Consider the following 26,803-nt stretch of genomic DNA (forward strand, 5'->3'; position numbering starts at 1 on the left):
TAACTTTGAACACCCCAGTCCAACTCTATCATCTCCAAATCGGGACTCCTAATGATTAGAGAAATTATTTGCCAACAAATTTCACCAGCCTATCAGCAATGCAGAAGCAGGAAAATTGTTATATCAGATTCCTGTCCACATCTGCAGCATCACCTTTCACAGATAGAACCACAAAACCAAGCTTCATGGGTGGAAACCAACTGGCCCATCATGTTGGTCCACTCTGGGTCCTGCTGCCAGCCAGAAACGGTGCCATGCCAAGACATGTAATCTCTGCATTACCTCTCATTTCAGAGGGCAGTTAAGAGTTAACCACACCATGGGCCTGGAGTCACATATCGGCCTGACTGGATAAATACAGTAGATTTCCTCCCTAAAGGACATTAATATGCTGGATTAGATTAGATTCCCTACAGTGTTGAAACAGGCCCTTCGGCCCAACAAGTCCACACCGACCCTCCAAAGAGAACCCACCCAGATTCATTTCCCTCTAAATGATGCACCTACCACTATGGGCAATTTAGCATGGCCAATTCACCTGACCTGCACATCTTAGAACTGTGAGAGGGAACTAGAGCACCCAGAGGAAACCCACACTGACACGGGGAGAATGTGCAAACTCTACACAGACGGTTGCCCGAGGCTGGAATCGAACCTGGGACCCTGGTGCTGTGAGGCAGCAGTGCTAACCACTGAGCCACCTTGTGGCCCGTTATTTGGCCTATCTAACAGTAGGAGAAAGTGAGGTCTGCAGATGCTGGAGATTAGAGCTGAAAATGTGTTGCTGGAAAAGCGCAGCAGGTCAGGCAGCATCCAGGGAACAGGAGAATCGACGTTTCGGGCATAAGCCCTTCTTCAGGAAGGGCTTATGTATCTAACAGTATTCATACTATCACTATTACCAAGGCTTAATGTTATTGTGCATCGGTTACTAATCCATACATTTCCGTGTGAGTTATACGGAAAAAAACTCCCACTCTGCTATGGATAAAAACACTAACGAACTCATTGTTAAGCTTCAACTATTGAGTAAACTGAAATACTAACTTGTTTCGGCTGTTGGATCCAGAAAGGGACTGTGAGCTCTCCAGCTTTCGTATAAGGCAGACAGATCTTGTGGATTGTAGGCCGTTAGCACGTTAAAAGCATTCCCGTGCTTCATCCTATCTCCCTGTTTCGTCGGTGATGCTGGCTCAAAAGTGCCTAATGAAGTAGAACATCCTGTTGGACTGGAATGACGTGGCATCTGCCCATCTCGTGTGCAGTATCCTAATGATGCCAGCTCGGCTATACCTGCTGATCTGTATTCTGGTTGAGGCAGAGCATTGGCTTTGTGTTTGGTCTGCTGGGCAGCTGTGGGCAAGGTTTTGCATCCTGACTCTCGACCAACTTGAATGTTTGTTGGGTATAGTTGGCAACAATTACCAGAAACTGCATCACCGGCACCATCCTCTTGAAGAAGTCGATCTATTGTGATATTCTCAGTTGTGGTTCCATATCTTAGAACTGCAGGGCGTGAATGAACAACCTTGTTGCCAAAACTACCAGCTTGCAAAATCTTGTGCTCTAAACTTGTATTTGATCGTACATTTTGTTCTGAAAAAAAACCATATTGCTTATGGCTGTTTGCTTGCTGGTACCAGTAACTATTTGGAACTGGGCCTACAGCCCTAGTACCTGTAGGGGGGAGGGATACTCTGGGCTGTAGGGGAGCGTGTGACTTGCTTGAGATCCCTGACAACAAGGGAGCAGCTCTGGCCATTGGTGATTGCCTTTGGCATGGGGGATGGCTATGTACAGGGGATGTGAGCATGGGCGGACTTTCTTTACTGTTCAGTACAGGAGGAGGGCCTGTGCGTCGACTGCTACTAACTCCAGGCAAGCTGTGATTTGTGGCTTTCAGCCCATTCCGGGCTCGCCATTTCGGAGTTGGCATATTGAGGTTCAGCTTGTGTAGGACACGCTGATGCATCAGGAGCACTTCAGGGTAGAGGGTTGCGTGATTGCAGAACTGGCAAAAGTGTGTGATCATACCATTCTGGGGCGGTGAGGTAGGTGAACCCCGGAAGAAGAAATTATCCTTGCAGGCAAACTTTTTAAAAAATGTTAAAGTCAAATCTAAAGGAAATTCATTTTCGGCTGCATTTGTGTTGGGATCAACAGTGTGCACTTTATCTGCACTTTCCAAAGGCAGGTCTGAATTCTTTCCACTGTCTGGTTTGTTCTGAAAACCCGGTGGTAAGCTGGGCTGGAGGATGCCTTCTTCGACTCTGCAAGATCCAACTGATCCCTGTTCCTGTTCAGCTCTTGGTGCTTCCATTTGTGAAATAGAACTACATTCCACAGAGTCTGCAGGGACCCCTTTAACATCGAAACAACAAGTTACGTCTTTTGAATCAAGAAAGATTCCTGGTCTATCTGGCAAAGATTCGTGAAACCTGTTGGTGGAAACGGGAACGTCTTCCTGAGATTCATTCTGAGGAGCCTGAGAGGCTGGGTTGCATGGCAGTAAAGGTGGCTCAGTCACTGTGTAGTCACAAGGCAAACATTTGTATGGCTTTTCTCCTGGGGAGATACAATAAAACAGGTTTTCAAAATGTGTACATTCAAAATTAATACACATTTAGGTTTACATACCAGGAAGATCTAATTTGGCATGTATCTTATGAGGGAAAAGACTTGCACTATAACTGAATTATTCATGACCTCAGAACATTCCAAAAGCCAACGAAAAACTTCTTGAATTGTAGTCACTGTTATAGCATACAAAATTGCAAGAGCTAATTGTTGTGCAGCAAACTGTCATGTACAACAAGGAGATAAATGCTTTATATTCCTCAGAAGCTGTAGGGACCTCTTTAACACCCAAACAATTAGTTATATTTCTTGAAGCAAGAGGGATTCCTGGTATATCAGGCAAAAGATCATGAAGCTGAAAATGTGTTGCTGGAAAAGCGCAGCAGGTCAGGCAGCATCCAGGGAACAGGAGAATCGACGTTTCGGGCATAAGCCCTTCGAGAAACGTCGATTCTCCTGTTCCCTGGATGCTCCCTGACCTGCTGCGCTTTTCCAGCAACACATTTTCAGCTCTGATCTCCAGCATCTGCAGACCTCACTTTCTCCTAAAAGATCATGAAACCTATTGGTGGGAACTGGAGGTACATTTTGCGGAGCCAGATGATGGGGGGGCCTGAGTGGCATTTGAGTAAAGGTGGCTCAATCATGAGTTAGTCATGAGTTAGCATGATCTTCTGAAAGATGTTGGTTGAAGGACAAATATTGCTCAAGTTGGCCAAAGAGGTAGATTTTAAGAAGTAGGAAAGCGAGGTAGGGAGATGGTATTCCAGAGCTTGTGATCGAGACAACTAAAAGCACAGCTACAAATTGTTTTCAAAATAAAACTGGGATGGACAAGAGGCTAGAATTAGATTAATGCAGATATCTCAGAGAAACAGAATTGGGATGGGGTCAAAGCCACAAAGAGATCGAAAATAAGGGTGGACGCTTTAAAACCAAGATGTTGCTGGACCTCACCCAATACACCTTTGGAGCTCATGCTCCAAGAACAAATTCTACATTCATATTAATTATGTACATTTCTTTACCAAACAACATGTTACCTAATACTTAGGATAACTATGTGAATGCTTTGAACGTAACATTTTCTAAATGCTTTAATTTTATATGAATTTAATGGCACAGTAAGAGGCCATTTGGCCCAACTGGTCTATACGGGTGTTTATGTTCCATGTGATCCTCTTGTCATTATCATCTCCCCTAACAGCATAACCCCAAACTTCTTCCTCCCACATGCACTTATCTGGATTCACTTCAAATGCCTCAATGTTATTCACCTCAGTTAGTCCATGTGGTGGTGAGATCCACATTCCCACATCTTCCCGAGAACAGACTTTTCTTCTGAATTCCTCATTAGGTTTAATAGTAACATATATTTATGGTTTTTAGTTCCGCTTCCCACACAAGTGAGGACATCTTCTTGATATCTAACCTATCAAACAGCTTCAGAATTTTTATTCTGCTTCTCTCTTTGTAAGAATGCTAATTAATCAGCATCAGGAATCAGCTTGAATGACTGCCCCAACTACAGCATGATAAAGATTATTGTGACAAAGTTAAAATGTAAGCTTTCATTTCAAATGTGCCCACCTGGCAGAAAATCCAATTTTGTACTTTTTAAACATTGCTTTCCTTATATCTACAAATTTCATAAAGGATGAGATTCAGTTCATAATTTAAGTTTGTCTTTTTATCTAAAAAACTGAAAAGTTACAGCAATTGGAAAAGATTCAACAGATTGAGACTGTTTTCTTTTGACTGATCTGGCAGAAGTCGATGAAATTCTGACTGGGTTGGACAGGGTCAATGTGCAGACTGTTTGTTTGTGAGAAAATCGAAACTGAAAGGCCAGATATCCAGGATAATTATGAATAAATAGTGGAGAAAAAAACACTTTATTCAGTAAGTATTTGAGAAATAAAATGGAAATCTTATTGTGACCTGGATCATTACACCACTAGCCCCTAGTATATTGCCATACATATTGGATTGGTGCTAACTTTGAGCCTGATACATAACAAGTTCACATAATTTTCCATTTAACATAGTTGTCCATTTTAAAAATCAAAACAGTTTGCTTACATTGTGTGCCAAAGCCTAACTGTACAATGATGGACACAAAGCTCTAAAAGATCTGATTCAATCAAAAAATCAAGTCTTTTCTGTGTCTTTCTTGTTCTCTACAGCTCCAATTCTGGGAGAATCATTTTCAGAATTCTGGTGACTTTGCATATTGCAATGATTCCCAAAAATAATTAACCATATTTTAGCATTTCACATAATCATTCACAGAGGTCGAAGAAAACTCAAACAGTCTGTCTGTTACATTACTTATTCAGCTTTCTAAATTGTGATCATCATAAAATTACTCAGATGCACAGTGACCCATATCATAACTCTGACTGCAGAGTAGATTTGCTTCAGTGCCTTCTTTCACGTTCAGTGACATTATCACAACACCAACATTTCCCCTGAAGCTTACTCTTCCAGAACTCCCCAGGATAACTTCACTCCTCCAACTCTGACATCTTGTGCCTTGTTGACTTCTATTGGTCCACCAGTGGCAATTGGGCCTTCAGATACCTGGGCCTTAAGGTCTGAAATCTCTGCATAAAAATCTCCACCTCTCTTTCCCCCTTTAAGGCATGCTTTTAAAAAAGTTTTCTTTGATTATTTGTACTCTCACTTTGTTGGATTCGTGTTAAACATAGAACAGAGAACTGTACAGAAAGGAATGGTCCCTTCAGCCCATGATGTTGAGCCGAACATGATGTCAAATTAAACTAATCCCACCTGTCTGCCCTTAGTCCATATCCCTCCATCCCTTGCTTATTCATGTGCTTATCTAAAGGTTCCTTAAACCTTATATGATAGTGTCCCTGTGAACTGCTTTGCATCATTTTTCTACATTCACAGTGGTGTATTATATTGCAAATTGATGTCACAATTTATTAATGGCTAATATGCCTGAAATAACTCCACAGAGGCTCATATCCCATCATCTAGTCACCTTTTATTTACACGTGAAGAGATCTTGACACTGATCCAGTTTCCTCAGAGCCAACTCTCAGAGTGAATAGAACCTCTGACACTTCTGTCAGCCAGGGCTCCCTGATTGGACCAGATTAACTGCCCCAATCAGAGAGCACATATTATATTAGATCCCCCGGTTGACCTCATTACAATCGCTGTGTCCCTCCCACTCTGAGAGTCTAAGGACATAGGCCTGGTCCTTTATTTGTAGAACCTACTGGGGCATTTTAGCACCAGTTTTAGGTTCCTTCAACTCTGCTTCTGAAACGGGCAGAATGTAATGCACAGAAGCACTCCTCTTGCATCTGGAGTGTCAAGAAAGAAATTCATTCTCCATGTCAGGTGGCAAAGGCATTGAGGTGGTGACATCCACAATGTCCATCTCAGATTCCAAGGTATCTTCAACACTTAATGGAGAGGGAGAACCCACAAGTTTCAGAACAGTCTGAAAGGCTGTCGAGGAGCCAGGCACGTTTTGCTTCCAAACTACTGGCGAGTTTGGAGCTTTCATGTGGCTTGTTCAGGACCCTAACACCTTCTTGAACATTCTATGTCACTGGGCCTGATGTTGCAGTGATTGTGCCTCTTATCCATACAGGGTTTATCCTGTGGTTCTTATACCAAAATTCATCCCCTATAGTAAATTGTCTCTTTAGTCTGGCAGAGTCTTGAGTCTGACATTGGCATTCCTGATCAATTTCACTCTTGGAAAGATCAGATTTAACCTGGTGCGGAATCTCCTCCCCGTGAGCAATTCTGCTGGAGCTATCCCTGCAGTTGCATGAAGTGTGGTTAGATAATCAAATAGGAACCAGGACAGTCTGGTACCTAGTGAAGCTTTTGGCTGCTTCTTTAAATCTGCCTTCAAAAGTTTAGATTGCTCTTTCCGCTAGGCCATCAGATGATGGGTGTCCTTAGATGACAAATGGCATTTGACTTTAGGAAATATTCAAACTCCCTGTTGGTAATTAATGGCCCATTATCTGTGACCAACACTTCTGGGAGTTTGTGTGTTGCAAAAGATGCACATGGGTTTTTTATCATCATCCCCATGTTTAACGAATAAACTCTATGCAAATTCAGACACTTTGAGTGTACGTCCACAAAGACTAAGGTTGTTGAGCTCACAAAAGGATCTGCATAGTTGATGTGTAGCCAAGTCCAGGGGAACGGTTGGCAATAATTGTTTTTCCTTGTTGGCACTCTGGGCACTGCCCACCAATGCAGCTATGTCTGCATCCAATCATGGCCACCGGACATAACTTCTCACCAATATCTTCGTTTTGGAAATCCCTGGATGACCCTGATGGAGTTCAGCCAGTATCTGGCAGCAACCTTTGCTCAGAGCAATCACACTTGATCCCCAGAGTAATATGCCATCCTCTGTTGTGATCTGGTCTCAGTGGATCCGAAAAGATTTCAATTCTGGTTGTAATCTTTCTGTGTCCAAGGTCTGATATTGTCAGCTGTGGTTGGAAGTCCAGAAAGTTTAAAACTATCATGGACTCTTACTGGGGCGGTATTTAGGTGGTGTGTCTGGCAGCGGGAGGTGGCTCAGTGCATCTGCATTGCCTTCTTGGCCTTTCAGACAGTGTTCCAACGAGTAATTATACGCACTTAGTATTAGAGCCCAGTGCTGAATTTGGGCTGAAGCTACGGGCAGCACTGCCTGGTCCCCTTTAAGTAGATCATGCAGGGGCTTGTGGTTAGATAATGATAATGTGTAATGGTATTGGTGAAACTTCCCAACTCCAAACATGACCGCCAAATGTTCCATCGCTAGGCAAATTTAAGCTCTGCATTAGCAAAAGTCCTGGATGCATATGCTATTGGGCATTCCTCACTATTGGGCTACCTATGAGCTAATATAGTGAGGCATGTCGATACCGGTTGGGATCATGGTGTGCTAACATGTTACATGATGATAGCTGTTTCTTCATTTCCCCAATAGCTCTGGCTTGGCTATGTGACTATTTCCAAAGGCTGACCCTTTTTTAACAGTAATGTAAAGGTGCCAAAATGGAGGTCAGGTTATGTATGAACTTTCCGTAATAGCTCATCAGCCCATGAAAGACCTAAGCTCTGATACAATTATGGGAGATGGGGCAACTTGAATCGCCCTCACTTTATCTTCCAATGGGTGTAATCCAGTTTTGTTGACTCTCTAGCCCAAGTAGGTACTTGGAGGGCCTGGAATACACATTTTTCCCTTCCACAGCATATGTCTGCTTTGCAGAAACATCTAAGAATTATGTCCAAGTTCTCTAAGTGCTCCTTGTTGATCTTCCCTGTTATTACCTTGTAAAATGTTCTCCATCGTCCACTGAAAAATTGTACAGACTGACAATATTCCAAATGGCAGGCTCATATGTTGCTACAAACCCTCTGGGTTTTATTTGTAGCATGCTTCTGGGAATCCTGATTTTACTGCAGTGGCAAGTACACATGTTTCACGTTCAGCTTTGTGAAGGACAGCCCCACCCCCCAACTCTGTCAGCTTTGCATTAAAAATCTGTATGCCATGGAATCAGTATTTATCCAGCTGCGAAAAGCCATTTACCATTTGTTTAAAATCCCCCACAAAGGTGAACTGACCCATTGAGCTTCACAATCAGTATGAAACTGTCCCATCACCAGGGTCACCCTTTATTTACATGTGCATGGTACTTGACACTAGTCTGGCTTCCTCAGAGCCAGCTCTCAGAGTGAACAGAACCTCTGACACTTCTCTTTTTATCTGTCAGCCAGGGCTCCCTGGTTTGACCACATTAACAGCCCCAATCAGAGAACTCATATTCTATATGATCCACGTGGCTGACCTCATTACAATCACTACAATGTCTGTCACGTGGCCAGAGGTAAATCATACTAATAACAGAGGCCTAGCTATTGAACTATAGCTGATTTCAGGCACTGATCAGTGTTCAAATTGCGTTTAACTGGACTAATGGTAGAATGGATCTAAATACATCCATCAGCCTCATTCTTATAACAAGCCTGTCCCCTAAGGAATCAGCTGACCATATGGCTTGACAAGGATCACAGGTTAGGCACCTGTTGGCGTGTCAGTCCTGAGTGCTAAGGAAACCATGTTTAGCCAGAGTTCTTGAAGCTCCTTTCTTACACTGAGTCAGTACAACACAGAAAGATATAATTCAGCCCATCCAGTCAATGTGGATTCACAAAAGAGCAATCCAGTCAGTCCCATTGCTGTTTATCCCTGTAGCTCCACAAACTTAATTGTCCCATATAATTTTCTATTAAAGTACCTGAGTCTGTCTGTTTCCACCACTCTCGGAGGCAAAGTGTTCCAGGTTATTACCCATCCACCGCACTAAAAATATTCATCCTCACAGTATTCCTATATTTCTTACCTCAACATTAAATCTGTGTGGTCTGCTGGCCCTTGAACCATTGGATAATAGAATGAACTTTGCTTTTTCAACCTTATCCAAACTCCATAAAATCTTTCCATCTTTTATCCAGGAAGAATAACTTAAATACTCTTGATCAACTTTGGAGCTAACATCCCTCATTCCTGGAGCCATTCTGTTAAATCTCTTGTGCACCAACTCAAGGATTTTCACATCCTTCCTAAAGTGCTGGTCATGAGAACTGAACTTTACACCGTCATTGTGGCTTAACCAAAGCACACATACAAGGGATCTAATGATGGAAATGCTATAACATTACAGTTAAGTGTTTTTTATTCAATCGTGGGATGTGGGTGTTGCTGGTCGGGCCAGTAAATTGTTGCCTGTGTTGAATCCAGAACTGGATTGCGTTTCCAATGCTATTCAGGTACAAGTGTTTGTCTCCTTAAGTTGGATGTTTTTAGGCCAATTTAACCCACATAATGGACGCAACAACTCTTGAAGAGTATCATGAAAAATAGTTAGTATCTAAAAAAATGTATTCATAAACTGCAGTTCTGACTTTTTTATATATACGCTGTACCTATTTAAGTTTTCCTTTAAATTCTTGATTAAAAGTTCAAGAGATATCCTTCTCGCTTTCTCAACCTGTAAAGTGGAAACATGCCACTAGGTGGTCCCATTTCCAAACTGCACAGAGATCTCAGCTGCAGTTCTGATGTTGTTTTACAACTGAATCATCCATCTGAGCTCTTTCTTCACTAGAGAGCAGCAGAGACTGCATTAACTTTTAGTAAGAATTGATGTTCACTGGAGCTACAAAAAAACAGCTTTAAAATGCCATTAAAAATACATGCAAAACAAGCGCAGTGCCAATAATACACTGGTAAACATCCCTTGATCTACAGAAAGCCACAGACTCAAATTTTCCAGTTCTTGCTGTTCCCTCATAACTGACATTTGATTTCACACAAATAGCCTGAATAATTACAAAAAAAAACAAGTGACAACAATTTGCTCCTTCCTGATACATAAAATTCATTTTAATTCCTCTAGCTGTTCTCTTGAGTAATCCCAATTTGAATTGCTCCATTGGCAGTCGAACTTTTAGCTGCCTGGACCCCAAGCTATGGAATTCCCTCTCCAAGTCTTTCCACCTGTCTATTTCCCTCACCTCATTTAAGGTTGTCCTTAAATACCTTTTCTTTTACCCCTCCTCACGGTCATCCACCCTCATATCACCTTCTGTGCCTTGGCATCAATATATGTTTAAAAACATTCCCAAGAAACACCTTGAGACATTTCACGATGCTAAAGATGGCACATAAGTGTTGGTAAACTTTCCATACAGGGATTGCAGCAAAGGTTCACCAGACTGTTTCCTCGGATGGCAGTTTTGTTGCATGAGGAAAGATTGGGTCAACTGGGCCTGTATTCACTAGAGTTTCGAAGAATGAGAAGGGACATCATTAAAATGTATAAAGTGCTGTCGAGGGCTGGGTAGACTTGATGCTGGGATAACATTTCCCCTGGCCTGTGGGGTTTAGACTAAGAGATCATTGTCTCAAGATACAAGGGAGGCCATTTTGGACAGAGATTAGGAAAAATTTCTTCACTCAGAGGGTGGTGAACCCATGGAATTCTCTACCACAGAAGACTGTGGAGGCAAACTCAATTAATATATTTAAGGAAGAGATTAATAGATTTGTAGAAGCTACTAGTTTAGTTTGGAAAACTTGATCAGCATGGAATAGTTGGACCAAAGGGTCTGTTTCCATGGTGTATGACTCTATGGCTCGAAGAGTGTTGAGAGATATGGGGAAAAAACAGGAGCATGGCTTTGAAACACAGGATCAGCCATTATCAGGTTGAATTTTGGAGCCGGCTCAATGGATTGAATGGTCTAATCCTGCTCCTATTTTTGACATAGTTAACATTGTTAGGTTTCTCAAGGCACATTTTCCAAATGCACAGATGAAGTTGCAAAAGAAGATTTACAAGGATAAAGGCAGAACTGAGAGATTATAACTATCAGGAAAGAACAAAAAGGCTGGGACTTGTTTCTCTAGAAAGAAGGATGCCAAAGAAGTGTTCTGATGGAAGTCTTTAAGATTATTGAATGGTTCAATTCAATAGGTAGGCATGGGAGAAGATGCTTCTCCCTGTGGAGGAAATTCAAGGAGCATTCACATAGAAGCTTGACGAAGGAATGAAAGGAATTGAATGATACATTGACAGACTGAGATGAAATAAGCAGGGAGGAAGTTCCTGGGGAGCATAAACATCAGAATTGAGTCATTAGGTCAAGTGGCCTGTTTCTGTATTGTACCTTCCCTGCGATTCCAAGCAAATTTGTAATTTCATGTGAAAAGTATGCAGTTAAATTGTCAGGCATTATCACATAAAGCAAGAATGATTATTATTAGAAAGCTTGTACATTTCCATCTGGAACTTTAACACATGGATATAAATATGAAATGGAATATCAACAGATGCAAAGTGTTATTATGCGTCCTCGGTAACAGTCGTGGATAAATAAGTGTTTTCTGTTCTTGTACTACTTGGTACAGAGCTTTTCAACAACAGGATGAACAGCAGAATATTTGTTGAGAGACTCTAGTCCAATGAATCTTCTTCTTTCCATACTTTGGATTTTGCAGTATTCATGCTACACTCGTATTCATCATTAACCAAAGGACAACCCCCCTGCCCCTGAAACCAGGTTGTCTCTTCCTCCTTCAGTTCTCACCTTACTCTTGCCTTGGGGGATGAATGTCAGATCCTGCAGGTACATTCCGGCTCCAGACTGATGACCAGGCAATTATGAAAGCCTTCTCCCACCTCCTTTGTCTAATATAATCATAAAATCTATCAATTCTTTCACCCTCATGTGTTTACCTGGCTTTTCAAATGTGTCTGCTCTTATAAGTGGACTTAAAACATCCCTCACCACTATTTGAAGAGAAGGAGAAGTCTTCCTCGTATCCTGGCCATTACTTGTCCTTCAATCAACATCACTAAAAAATGTTTATCTCTTCATTATGACATTGCAAGAGCAAATTAACTGTTGCATTTTTTTCTTCACTCATGGGACATGGGCATCACTGACTGGCCAGCATTTATTACATATCACTAGTTACCCTTGAGAAGGTTGTGGTGAGACTCCTTCTTGAACTGCTGCAGTCTAAGTGCTATCAGTGGATTTCTTACATTACAACATGGACTGCATTTCAAAAGTACTTCATTCGCTTTTGACATCCTGAGGTCATAAAAGATGTTATATACAGAGGAACCTTGATTATCTGGCATTTGATTATCCGAATTTAGGATTATCCGAACGAGGTCGCAAGGTCCCGACGGTTGGCTAAACTGTGTTTATCGGCATTCAATTATCCAAACAAAATACTCCCCACCTGTGACATTCAGATAATCGAGGTTCCTCTGTAAATGCAAGCCTTTCTTTGTACAGATATTACTTTAAATCTGTAACTCTCTTCCAAGTGGCTCAAAACTCTGAATTCAATTGACAACAGCAAAGCCAGATTTTGTTGAGAGTATTAAAGGTTTACAGAACCATCTAGTGAGAAGCTGGAATTAGGATACAAATTATCAATTGTCCAACTAAAGGGTGGAACAGGCTTAAAGGGCAGAATGGCCCCCTGCTATTCCTATGATCTCCGGGTCTTCTAAAACAGCCCAGCTAGGAAATGATAACTGTAACATTGGTTTTCAAAGAAGCCAGGTTCTGAAATTACATGCAACACTTTAAAGTATAAATACATTTCAACAACTGCCTATATTTATATAGAACACCTTCAACATCATCAAACTAAACTTGACATAAAGGAGACAATAGGACAGATGTTCAAAAGCATGGTAAGAAAGTGAAGTTTTAATGTGCGATATAAAGGAGGAAAATGCGGTCGAGATGCTGAGGTGTTTAGGGAGGCAGCCCCAGAGCTTTGGGCTTTGACTTCTGAGGGCACAATCATTTGTGGAAATGTTGAGCATTGGCGAAAATGAAAATGAACTTACGTTTACATACCACATGTTTCATGACCTCAGGTCAACTGAAGTGTTGTACTGCAAATGAGCTTGTTTAAATTTTTCTGTCATACTGTTGTATCGGAGAGCCAGTTAACTCTGTTGCTTTTACAGGAGGCCACACTTTTTTTTATTTTGTGGCACCAGATGCAGCAATCCTGGGCAAGCTTCTCCCGGGACTCTGGATCGATACCAAACTTTCCAAGTGAATCTTTCAGAGTGTCATCGTAGCATGTCATTTGAATCTCAGACTCACTCTCCACAGAGAGTCTAAGGTCTGATCATTCTCTGGCTAAAGACGTTTCTCCAGAATTCCTTATTGGTTGGTTATCTTATATTTATGGCTCCCAGTTTCACTGCCATTATTAGAAATATTAGAAGCTATTTGCTTCAAACTGTTACATGCAGTATCCAGGTCACTTTGCCTATATTTGTTGCTGATCCTAACTTAAACTAAGCACTTACTCACTTGACAGAAAAAGCTCAGGATGTTTATGGTCTGCTCAAAATATTCTGGCTTAAATATTTTCCTATAGGAATAAAAGGAGCATGAGGATCAGAGTGTAGTCATCACTGGGAACAAGGATAGGAATAGTGCCTCATTTTTTCCCTAGTCGCAAATTGTTCAGGGGCCTATCAATGTCTTTTTGTCAGAAATAGGGCTGTAATTGTGTAGAGAAAGATTTAAGCTTCATTTCATGCGCAATTCAGAACACAAAAGCCTGCTGTTTGGATTTGCATCGTGTTAACTTTTGCAATTAAAAAAGTGTCTTGAAGAAATGATTATTCCATTCCAAAATGAAGCACAAACAGAACAATTAACATTTATACACACCTTGAAAATGGTAGTATGTCCCAAAATTTGGAGAAGCATTATCTAACAGAACTTGACAGTAGGCACATAAGGAAATGTATTATGACATGCAGATTCAGGTTTTAAGGAGCTTCTTAAAGGAGATGAGAAAGAGGCAGAGATATTTTGAGAAAATTCTAGAGGTTAGGCCTAGGAGGCTAATGGCATAGTTCCTAAATAGTGAAGCACGTTTAAACCTCTGGGTGCATAGCATGCCAGATTCAGATTAACACAAAAGAGGGATGTGGAGCTGGAGGAGATTTCAGATAGTGAGGACAGAGGGACACGGAGGGATTTGAAAACAAATTCTAAAATCAAGTACAGTACAAATATTGTAGTAACCATCTCCTATTGCCACAAATTCAGTCATGATGATTAATAACAGCGCCAGGGACCCGGGTTCGATTCCACCCTTGGGTGACTGTGTCAAGTTTACACATTCTCCTTGTATCTGTGTGGGTTTACTTTGGGTGCTCTGGTTTCCTCCCACAATCCAAAGCTGCGCAAGTTGGGTGGATTGGCCATGCTAAATTGTCCATTGTGTCCAGGAATGTGTAGGTTAGGTGGATCATTCATGGGAAATGGAGGGGACAGTGGGGTGGTCTTCGAGGGTCAGAGTGGACTTGTTGGGATGAATGTCCTGCAAGGATTCTATGATAAGCTAGGGTAGTAATAGATTGCACTTGAACTTTATTTATGTATTCATGGGATGTCAGCATCAATGGCTAGGCATGCATTTATTGACAGAGAAAAACATGTAAAGATTTGTATTGTGTAAATAACAGTTGAAAGCCTAAGAAATTGCATGTAAGGACTAAGTTTGAATCACTGAATCATATATTGCTGTTTTCTGACCAAACATTTTGTGAATAAAATGTAAGGTTACTGTTGGTATGTATGCTAATAATTTTTTTAAAATGAATATGTTTATTTCTACTTCAGAAAAGTGCATTAGTGAAATATAAAATAAGTTTAAGGAAATAATATTCATTGATTATTAATTGTGTTTGATTATATGATAAATGTGGTTATCTGGTTATTCGTTTCAATCTTCATAAATAGATGGAGATTGAAACTCTGGATGTTTGGTTTGGATGTGTATACTTGTAATGTGTAACTGTATAAACACATTCAAAAGAGCATAAAGATTGAATGGATTGATTCTATTCTTTACCAATCAGCTTTCTGGAATTTCAGAAATAATGTTTTCGTGTCTTCTTTTCATTATACTGAGTAGCAAATTTTAAGGACTGTTCTAAAAAGCTAAAAGGTGCTGAAACATTTGTGCAGTTTCCACTTGTAATACTTTGGACAAAGAGTTAGATCGTAACTGAGTCTCCAGATATCAGAATAACTGAAGGGTTAAAATATATATCATTTTCAGAGCACATCACTGGTGGATCATTCCAAAGTTAATCAAATTCACAAGTGTTCTGAAAATGAGCAAAGTACTTGGATTCCATGTTTCGAACCTTGAATACATTTGACACTAGGATGGAGGGGTAAACTTGAATAAATTAAGATGGTCAATGTCAATAGACAGAGATTCCACACTTATGTTTTTGGGGCTCAGAGTTCCAAGTGGTCTGCAAGCTACGGGCTCTTAGGCAGCAATGGCTGCCACAAAACTCTGTCTCCTCCATATTAGAGGTCATCTCACCAGCCATCCACTTCCCTCTCGCAGTTCTCACCAAGGGCTTGTGACAATTCTCAAGCCTTGAAATTGGTTCATAGTGAAAAAAGTTTGGAAAGCACTTATAGAGATCTAATGATCTGAAAACCTGAGTTTAAATCCCACCACAACAGCTGAGGAAGTTAAAAAATGGAAATCTACTGTCTTTATCTGGTGTGGCCTGTATGACCCCAAATACACAGCAATGTGATTGACTGTTATCTGTCCTCTAAAGTGCACTAACAAACATTCAGTGATCAAGGATGGACAATACATGTTGGCCTGACCAGCAACCCTCAATTCTGCAAATGAGTAAAAAAACTCTCTTGATTTTCCTTCCAGTGAAATCAGTCAGTGATTTTCAACCTGTGACTGCATTGATATGGTATGTGTTACACTACCTCCCAGGGTTAAAGTTACCTCACTACAGTACACTCTATGAGGTCACATAGTGGTCATTATGGTGGCCAACACTACATCCAATCTGAGGAGAGCATGTTGTTAGAATTCAGGCAGATTGTCAAGCGGATAAGGAAATATCAAATTTACACTACAGATAAAACATTTCTGATGTTCTATGGTAACATAGTATATTGAAGGCCCTTTGGTTAAGTTATCACTGTAGCCTAAAGTGCCACATTGTTCTGTTGCACATCAAAAAGTTGCCCTGCACAACAATAACATTTGTGTAGCCAAATTCTAATTTGTTAATGATAAACAGGAAGTGTCAGAAAAATTCAGCAGGTCTGGCAGCATCTGTTAAGATAGAAACAAAGAGTCGCTGGACTCGAAACATTAACTGTTTTCTCTCCATAAATGCTGCCAGACCTGCTGTGTTTCTCCAACACTTTGTTTGTATTTCAGATCTCCAGCAGCTGCAACATTTTGCGTGCATTTCTTTAATTGATTTGTTTGGTATAAAATATCAGATTATCTATCAAGATGTTGCCTAATGGACTTTAAGTGCTGTGAACACTTCTTAAAAGAACAGAAAACAAAAATGAAAAAGCAGTACAGCACAGAAACAGGCCCTTTGGCCCATCAAGACTGTACTGCCACGAGGCCTTATCCCTATCCCTCTATTCCCTGCCTATTCATATACCTGTCAAGATGCTTCTTAAACATTGCTTTTGTATCTGCCTCCACCATCTCCTCAAGCAGCAGAGTCCAGGCACTTACCACCCTCTGTAAAAAAACTTGCCTCTCCATTCCCTTTAAACTTACTCCTGTTTACCATAAAGCCACACCACCTCATAATTAACATTTGTATTCTGAGAAAAAAACTCCAAATATTCATTCTAGCTATGCCTTTCATAATTTTGTAAACTTTTATCAGGTCACCCCTCATCCTTCAATGTTCTAGTGAAAACAAAGCAAGTTTGTCCAATTTCTTCTCATAGTTAATACTCTCAAAACCAGGCAACATCCTGGTAAACTGTTTCTGTATGCTGTCCAAAGCCTCCACGTAAGGCCGGCACAGTGGTTCAGTGTTTAGCACTGCTGCTTCATGGCGCCAGGGACCTGGGTTCGATTCCAGCCTTGGGCGACTGTCTGTGTGGAGTTTGCACATTCTCCCAGTGTCTGCATGGGTTTCCTCCAAGTGCTACGGTTTCCTACTCCAATCCAAAGATGTGCAGGTTGGGTGAATTGCCCATAGTGTTCAGGGATGTATAGGGTAGGTGCATTAGTCAGGGGTAAATATAGGGTAGGGGAATGGGACTGGGTGGGTTACTTTTCAGAGGGTTGGTGTGAACTTGTTGGGCCGAATGGCCTGTTTTCACACTGTAGAGATTCTGTGATCCTTCGGTAATGTGGTGACCAGAACTGTACACAATATTCCAAATGTAGCCTAACTGAAGTCCTATAAAGCTACAACATGACTTGCCAATATTTACACTCTACACCTAGATCAAAGAACACAAGTGTGTCATATACCTTCTTGACCACCTTATCCACGTGTTGCTACTCTCAGAAAAGTGTATGCCTAGATCCCTCCATATGCTGATGCTACTAAGGGTTCTGCCATTTACTATATACTTTCCTACTGCATTAAATCTTCCAAAATGCATCATTTCACATTTGTCTGGTTTAAACTCCATCTGCCATTTCTCTGCCCAAGTCTCCAGTCTATCTATGTTGAGAGTTGCTACTGGAAAAGCACAGCAGGTCAGGCAGCATCTGAGGAGCAGGAAAATCGACATTTCGGGCCAAAGCCCTTCATCAACTCTGATCTCCGGCATCTGCAGACCTCATTGTCTCCTCCAACCTATCTACGTTCTGCTGTATCCTCTAGCAATCCTGTTCACTGTCTGCAGCTCCCCCAATCTTTGTGTCATCTGCAAACGTACACTTAGGCCATCTACATCCTCCACCAAACAATTCATATATCTTGCAAACAACAGGGTTCCCAGAAAAGAGAAAATGCTGGAAAATCTCAGCAAGTCTGGCAGCATCTGTAAGGAGAGAAAAGAGCTGACGTTTCGAGTCTAACTGACTGTTTGTCAAAGCTGGTTTCAGATTCTAGCATCCACTGTAATTTGCTTTTAACAGGGTTCCCAGCACTGATACCTGTGGAACACCACTAGTCACAGATCTCCAGTCAGAAAAACATCCTTTCACTGCTGTTCTCTGTCTTGTATGACTAAGCCAGTTCTGTATTCATCTGAGCAGCTCACCTTGGATCCTACATGACTTCACCTTTTGTATCAAGCAGGTATGAGGGACCTTGTCAAAGGCCATCCGAAAGTCCATACTGACACCTGCACTCATCAATCATCTTTGTCACTTCCTGAAAAAAATTCAATCAAATTTGAGGCACTACCTTCCCCACACATAGCCAAAACTCCTATCCCTAAGACGTCCATGCTTTTCCAAATTTGAGTAAATATAACTGTAAGAATATTCTCCAATAATTTCCCTACCACTGACATAAGACTCACCAGCCTGTAATTTCCCAGATTATCCCTGATGCCCTTCTTAAACAAACAAAAAGCATTAGCTGTTCTCTCATCTCTTGGGACCTCTCCTGTGACTAAAAAGGATACAAAGATTTTGTACAAGGCCCCAGCTATTTCCTCACCTGCCTCCCTCTGAATTCTGGGATAGATCCCATTAGGCCCTGGGGACTTAATTTTTTTAAAAATACAATACCCACCACCTTTTTTATACTGACATGCCCACAAAATATCAGCATACCCCTTTCAAGACTCACCATCCACCACATCCTTTTCCTTTGTGAATACTGATGCAAAGTATTCACCCACTTCCTCTGGCTCCAGGCATAAATTCCCTCCCTTGTCCTTATGTGGACTTACCCTTTTCCTAACCACACTCTTGCTCCTTACATATGTGTAAAAAGCCTGAGGATTTTCCTTAATCCTGTTTGTCAAAGACTTTTCATTTCAAGACTAGAGAGAAGACGCAAAAAGATTTTTTAGTTTGAAACTTGAACTGCAAGGTAACACCTAAAACTAGTTAGACCACACGTGGAATACTGTGAACATTCTTCGTCCCCTTATCTAACAAATGATACACTGGAACTGGAGGTAGTCCAGAAAAGGTTTTTAAGTTGATCTTGGGTATGGAGGAATTTTCTTACGAGAAGTTGAGGAGCTCGGGTTTGTACTCACTGGAGCTTTGAAGAATGAGAGCTTTGAAGAACCTTATTGAAACATGTATGATTCATACATACATACAAGGGGGCTTGACAGGGTCAGTGCACAGAAGCTATTTTCTCCTCTGGTGGAGTCTAGGATTAGAGACCGCATTTCAAAGTAAGGGGTCACCCAGTTAGGACAGAGATTAAGTGCAATTTATTCTCTAGACAATTGTGAATTTGTGGAAATTCTTACATTGATAAATTGGGTCGTTAAATATTTTCAAGGCTGTGATAGACAGATTTTTAATCCGTAAAGGGAATCAAAGGTTGTGGGAAAAAGGCAGGAAAGTGGAGTCGAACATCAGCAAATTAGCAACGAACTCACAGAATGACAGGACAGATTTGACAAGCTGAATAGCCTATTTCTGCACCAACATCTTACAGTCTTATCTGTCAGAAATATGTCAACAGACTGGGGCACTTTTTACTTTCATAGTTGGAGATGGGATATCTCAACAGGCGAGATCAGAATGAATATATGACAGCCACCAATAAATCAAATAGGGAAGAACCACTTCACTGAGAGTGGTTAAAATTTGGAATTTGCTACCGCAGGGAGTGATTGAGGTGAACAGTATTGATGTATGCAAGAGGAAGCTTGATAAACTCAAGGGGGAGAAAGGTATAGATGGGGTTAGACACAGAGAGAGATGGGAAGAGCCCACGTGGAAAACAAAATTGACACAACCAGCTGAGAAATGGTCTGCTGTAAACAGTCTGTAGTATTTCATAATTAAAAGAAATGCAAACGGATGACTTTGCAGCCGATATTTATAAAGTGAGGAGGAAAGGGAAATCTAACCAATGGTGCACATAGAAAGAAAGTCAGAAACGGAAACAGCAGACCAGGAAAGGCGATCACTGTCAATGGCTCACCACGAATGTACCACAAACATGAAAGCAGAGCAGTGCAGTGGGAAACAGAGTCAATTTCTATCAAAATTAAACTGCTTTTCAGTAAAACTGGGAATTTATACACCAGGATTGTCCCAATGTTTTTCATGGGGAGTGTCGGATTGTATTTCAAACTATCTCTTACCTGGATGGCCCAGTAAGACATTTTCACAAAAGTAAGGCTTGGTTTGGCAAGAATTTTAATAAATTAATAATGGTCAAAACTGGCCTTTAAAAAGTTCTGAGCTTTCAAGCTGACTACTAAATTTTTTTTTGCCTTTTGGTTGAGAACGGAAGAGATACAAGGAGACAGACTATGTCCCAAATCCTCTTCACCTGAGGAGGATATGGGAATAGGATTGAATTAACATTGATCTTGATTCACTGCTGGTGGTGCACACTCTGAGTTAGCTTCCATGGACTTCAATTGGGAGTGAGGTCCAGAAGCAGGTTGCTTGTCATAGAGTCATAGAGACGTACAGCACGGAAACAGGCCCTTCAGTCCAACTCGTCCATGCTGACCAAATATCTCAACCAAATCTAGTCCCACCTGTCAGCACCTAGCCCTTCCTTCTCATATAACCATCCAGATGCCTTTTAAATGTTGTAATTGTATCAGTTTCCACCACTTCCTCTGACCAGCTCATTCCATACACATACCACCCTCTGCATGAAAAGGTTGCCCCTTAGGTCTCTTGTAGATCTTTCCCTCTCACACTAAACCTATGCCCTAGAGTTCTGGACTCCCCTACACCAGGGAAAAGACTTTGTCTATTTATCCTATCTATGCCCCTTGTGATTTTATAAACCTCTATAAGGTCACCCCTTGCCTCCAATGCTCCAGGGAAAACAGCCCCAGCCTATTCAGCCTTTCCCCATAGCTCAAATCCTCCAACCCTGGCAACATCCTTGCAAATCTTCTCTGAACCCTTTCAAGTTTCACAACATCCTTCCAATAGGAAGGAGACCAGAATTGCACACAATATTCCAACAGGCCCTAACCAATGTCCTGTACAGTCGCAACACGACCTCCCAACTCCTGTACTCAATACTCTGACCAATAAAGGAAAGCATACCAAATGCCTTCTTCACTATCCTATCTAACTGGGACTTTACTTTCAAGGAACTATTAACCTACACTCCAAGGACTCTTTGTACAGCAATGCTCTGAAGGATCTTACCATTTAATGGATAAGTCCTGCTAAGATTTGCTTTTCCAAAATGAAGCATTTCACATTTATCTAAATTAAACTCCATCTCCACTCCTCAGCCCATTGGCCCATCTGATCAAGGTCCCGTTGTAATCTGAGGTAACCTTCTTCGATGCCCACTATACCTCCAACTTTGGTGTCATCTGCAAACTTATTAACTAAGCCTCTTATCCTCACATTCAAGTAATTTATATAAATGATGAAAAGTAGTGGACCCAGCACTGATCCTTGTGGCACTCCACTGGTCACAGGCCTCCAGTCTGAAAAACAACCCTCCACCACCACACTCTGTCTTCTACCTTTGAGCCAGTTCTGTATCCAAATGGCTAGTTCTCTCTGTATTCTATGAGATCTAACCTTTCTAACCAGACTCCCATGGGGAACCTTGTCAAATGCCTTACTGAAGTCTATAAAGATCACATCTACCTCTCTGCCCTCATCAATCCTCTTTGTTACTTCTTCAAAAACTCATGATTTCCCACGCACAAAGCCATGTTAACTATCCCTAATCAGTCCTTGCCTTTCCAAATACATGTACATCCTGTCCCTCAGGATTTCCTCAAACAATTTGCACACTACTGATGTCAGGCTCGCCAGTCTATAGTTCTCTGGCTTGTCCTTACCATCTTTCTTAAATAATGGCACCACATTAGCCAACCTCCAGTCTTCTGGTATCTCACCTGTGACTATCGATGATACAAATATCTCAGCAAGCGGTCCAGCAATCACTTCCCTAACTTCCCACAGAGTTCTAGAGTACACCTGATCAGGTCCTGGGGATTTATCTACCTTTATGCATTTCAAGACATCCAGTACTTTCTCTTCTGTAATATGAACATTTTTCAAGAAGTCACCATCTATTTCCCTACAGTCTATATCTTCCATATCCTTTTCCACAGTAAATACTGATGCAAAATACTCATTTAGTATCTCCCCCATTTCCAGTGGCTCCACACAAAGCTAATCTTTTAAGGGGCTCTATTCTCTCCCTAGTTACCCTTTTGTCCTTAATGTATTTGTAAAAACCCTTTGGATTCTCCTTAGCTCTATTTGCCCAAACTATCTCATGTTCCCTTTTTGCCTTCCGGATTTCCCTCTTAAGCGTACTCTTACTGCCTTTATACTCTTCTCAGGATTCACTCCATCTCTCCTGTCTATAGCTGACAAATGCTTCCTTCTTTTTCTTAACTAAACCTTCAATTTCTCTGGTCATTCAGCATTTCCTACAGCTACCAGCCTTTCTTTTCACCCTAACAGGAATATACTGTCTCTGAATTCTGGTTATCTCCTTGTTGAAAGCTTCCCATTATCCAGCCAACCCTTTACCTGCGAATGTCTGCCTCCAATCAACTTTTGAAAGTTCTTGCCTAATACCATCAAAATTAGCCTTCCTCCAATTTAGAACATCAACTTTTAGATCCGATCTATCCTTTTCCATCACTATTTTAAAACTAATAGAATTATGGTTGTTGGCCCCAAAGTGCTCCCCCACTGACACCTCAGTCACCTGCCCTGCCTTATTTCCCAAGAATAGGTCACGTTTTGCACCTTCTCTAGTAGGTACATCCACATACTGAATCAGAAAATTTTCTTGTACACACTTAACAAATTCCTCTCCATTTAAACCCTTAACACTATGGCAGTCCCAGTCTATGTTTGGAAAGTTAAAATCTCCTACCATAACCACCCTATTATTCTTAGAGAAAATTGAGATCTCCTTACAAATTTGTTTCTCAATTTCCCGCTGACTATTAGGGGCTCTATAATACAATCCCAATAAGGTGATCACCTCTTTCTTCTTCTGGATATTCTTCTCTCCAAGTCCGGTGAATAGGTTTTTGAGGAGAGAGCAGATGTAGGTGCCTACACACACACGCATACATACACACACAAACATACACCCTGGCCCCAATGGGCACAATCTCAGAGTGGAGGTTCACCTATTTAAGACAGCAATATAATCATAGGATCACTACAGTGTGGAGGCAGACCATTCAACCCATCGAGTGTACGCTGACCCTTTGAAGAGCATCCTACCCAAACCCATCTCCTACCCTACATTTCCCATGACGAATTCATCCACCCTGCACATCCCTCAACACTATGGGGCAATTTCCCATGGCCAATCCATTCAATCTGCACATCTTTGGTCAGCAGAAAGAAAGCCATGCAGACATGGGGAGATAGTGCAAACTCCACACAGACAGTTGCCTGAGGGTGGAATCAAACCTGGGTCCCTGGCGTTGTGAAGCAACAGTGCTGACTACTGAGCCATGCTGCTGCCCCAAGATGAGGAGGAATTTCTTCTCTTACAGGGTGATGAATCTGTGGAATTATTTATCAAAGAGGGTTGATAAGCTTTTCAAGGCTAAGATACAAAGAGTTCTCATGATTAAGATAATTAAGAGTTATGAGGATAAAGCAGAAGAGTGGAATTGAGGATTATCAGATCAGCCATTATCTCATTGAACGACCATATGGGTTGAATGGTCTACTTTTGCTTCTATGCCTGAAGGTCTTAAGGTGCAATCACTTTGAGAAATATGGCAGCCAATCACACACAACAGATTGCTGGTTGTGGGAGCTTGCTGTGTGCTTATTGGCTGTCACTGTCCCTGCATTACATCAGAGAACAAACTGCAAACATACTTCATTGGTGGTAAGACACATTGGGATATGGAAGGTGCTATTCAAATGCAAATTCTTTCTTTAATCTACAGTACTGTTTGGCAATATCGTTCCCCCAATTGTCAATTTGTTCACTCTTCATCTAAAATCAGCTCAATTCCAATTGCTGTAGCAGAAACTTCCCTTTTAAGAATTCAAAGAGTTTTATAAATTCAGCAAGAATGGATTCATGTCAAAGCTGTATTAATACATCTTATTAGGCTGATATTGAGATTTAAAAATGAGATTAGTACAGTGATAATAGTCGCTCTACAATGAAATACACTAGTATGGGTGGGGACGGAGAACTGACTGATATATTAAACTGCATTTAAGTCCTTGGCCCTCATCAGAACTGAAAATGCGTTTCAGCAATATTACAGTATCTGAATTTGACTGAAGTAATGATTTATGAAAAAATCAGAGTTAAATTTAAATGTTTGATTGCACTGCTGAAAAAAGCATGGACTAAACCCCAGAAGTTAATAACAGCAAGCGATAACTGACAGATGTGTTACAAGCAGCTAGATTTTAACATTTGCTTTTGTAACTTAGCTTGTTAATGACACATCAGCGCCTGTAACCTTTGTGAATATATTTATTGACAAAGTGCAGTGCACTTACTTTTCATGTACCTTCATGTTGCAAACTGTCATCATGTTTTATGTCACAATGAAGAAGATTAGAAAGGAAATGCAATAATATGTTCTAAATGATGCCCAACTTGTCACAATCACTACTGCACTGTGCCATGCTGCTTCTCTAAATTGTTCTGGACATGAATCAGTTTGATAAATGAAGGGTTTTGATAGAATAAATAAGGAGAAACTGTTACCACTGGCAGGAGAATCGGTAACCGGTGAACACAAATTAAAGATGATTGCCAGAAGAACCAGAGGGGAGACTGGGTGATTTATTTTTTGGCACATTATGAATTTTTGGCTTTAAGATCAATGTGGGAGGAATGTGCTTCAATTCATGGAGCACTGGCAACAGTTCTGGGCAGAAGGGAGCCCAGAATGGGCCAGGCTTCACTTGGACTGTGCTGGGACTAGTGTCCTTGCGACTAATAACTAGGGCTGTAATGAGAACTTTAAACTGATTAGAGGGAAGGACAATTCTGAAGAGGGGATACATATGCTACAAAGCAAACAGGGCCAGAAGCCCTGGGGTCAAGACCCAATGCTCTACAATATGACTGTACACATTGATTAAAATAGTTTTTTTATAGCAGCATTGCAAGGCAACTATTTCAATAATGATACCCAGACTGAGACAGGAAGGAACAGAGTGTACAAGCATAAATAAAAAATAGGATGAAAGGGGAAAAATGGCTAAAATGCAAAATTAGTAGCTCTTAAATGCACGTTGGATTCGGAAGAAAATAAATATGTTAATGGCACAAATACAATTTAATATGTGTATAATCTTATGGAGAAATGGTTACAAAGTGATCAAAGCTGGAATCTAAATATTGAGGGGAATCCTTTCAAAAGGACAGGCAGGATGGAAAGGGTGGTGGAGAAGATTTGTCAGCATGAGATAAAACAGCAAAACTTTTTCTGTAATGCAGACTACTCTGACTCCAAGTAATATTCAGCTCTTCTGTTCCTCCTGCCAAAGTGCATGACTTAAACTTTTAGATGCAACCAATGTGATCGGGTAGGTGTAAAATCCATCTCATTTAGATTAGGTAGATTAGGGTGGATAGGCAACTAATATTGCCCATTCTGATCCAGCTGCATGCTTGCAGATTGTAATAATGTCATTTCAAGGTACTTATAACCTCAGAGTTCTGGTTACATTCTAGTAAATCATTATCCACCCACTGCAGTGTCTCTATATTGATTTTCACATTACATTGAACACAACTATACTATTTCCAAGCGTTCATCCAAGGTTCTGCACAAGTTTAGCATAACTCCTCTACCTCTCAATTCTATTCTTCTAGAAATAGTGCTTGTTTCTTTTTTTCTGACAGTCTTATTAACCCGTTTCACTCTTTTTCATGATTTTGTGAATTTGTACCCCCAATCCCAGTGGGTCTTCAATTCCATTTCAAATCCCCTATTTTCCAAATATCATGTGATCTTAGATTTTGTTACCTCACACATAGCAAAATTGAAATGAATTTGCCAATTATTATCACATTGTACAGAGTTCCTCATGTCCTCCAGAAATTTACTACAGTCCTCCTTAGAATTGTTGTCCTCACAAGTTTTGTATTGTCTGCAAATTTAGAAATTCAGTCATGCATTATTTCATTAGAGTCCTCTAATGCAAGGATGGACCCTATCTTCCCCACCATAATCTGACTTCTTAACCTATATTCTTTGGTCTTCTTTACCCTGACATGAATTTCTCTGTCAGCTAGACTGGGACTGGTCATTCAGCTGCATCTGCCTCTTCTGTCCTCTTCTCTTTCGACTGAAACATAAAGAAGCCATCAGGGCAGATGGTCACAGAAGTACATTTAAAGGGTCATCTTAAAAACAAAGCCCACAGAGCTATAGGAAAGAAACTCTAGAACCTAGAGACCTATACAGCTGAGGGCATATGGTTAGAGCAAGAAAATCAGGCATGTTCAAGAAGCTAGAACATGAGGAGTACAGAAATCTCAGAGTATTGTGGACAAACAGGAGGCTTGGAAGAACACAGCAGGCCAGGCAGCATCAGAGGGTGGAGAAGTCAATGTTTTGGGTTTTAACCCTTTCTCAGGACAGAAGAAAGATGAATACCCAAAACGTTTACTTCCCCACCTCCTGATGCTGCCTGGCTTGCTGTGTTCTTCCAGCCTCCTGTTTGTCTACTTTGGATTCC

General features: G+C 41.0%; 1 protein-coding gene across 3 annotated transcripts in view; it reads right to left on the minus strand.

The window, feature by feature from the left end:
• Nucleotides 1-26,803, minus strand: part of znf516 (zinc finger protein 516) — a 157,674-nt gene that overhangs the window by 44,125 nt on the left and 86,746 nt on the right. For all 3 annotated transcript variants that reach the window (XM_087986224.1, XM_087986226.1, XM_087986225.1), the window contains exon 4: nucleotides 1,048-2,565. In XM_087986224.1, the coding sequence (XP_087842350.1) occupies nucleotides 1,048-2,565 (1,518 nt within the window). The remainder of the gene's footprint in view (nucleotides 1-1,047; nucleotides 2,566-26,803) is intronic.

Source organism: Chiloscyllium plagiosum, unplaced genomic scaffold (assembly GCF_037043375.1).
Source record: "Chiloscyllium plagiosum isolate Xiang-an unplaced genomic scaffold, Cpla_swu_hap1 HiC_scaffold_4, whole genome shotgun sequence".
NCBI classification, from domain to species: Eukaryota; Metazoa; Chordata; class Chondrichthyes; order Orectolobiformes; family Hemiscylliidae; genus Chiloscyllium; species Chiloscyllium plagiosum.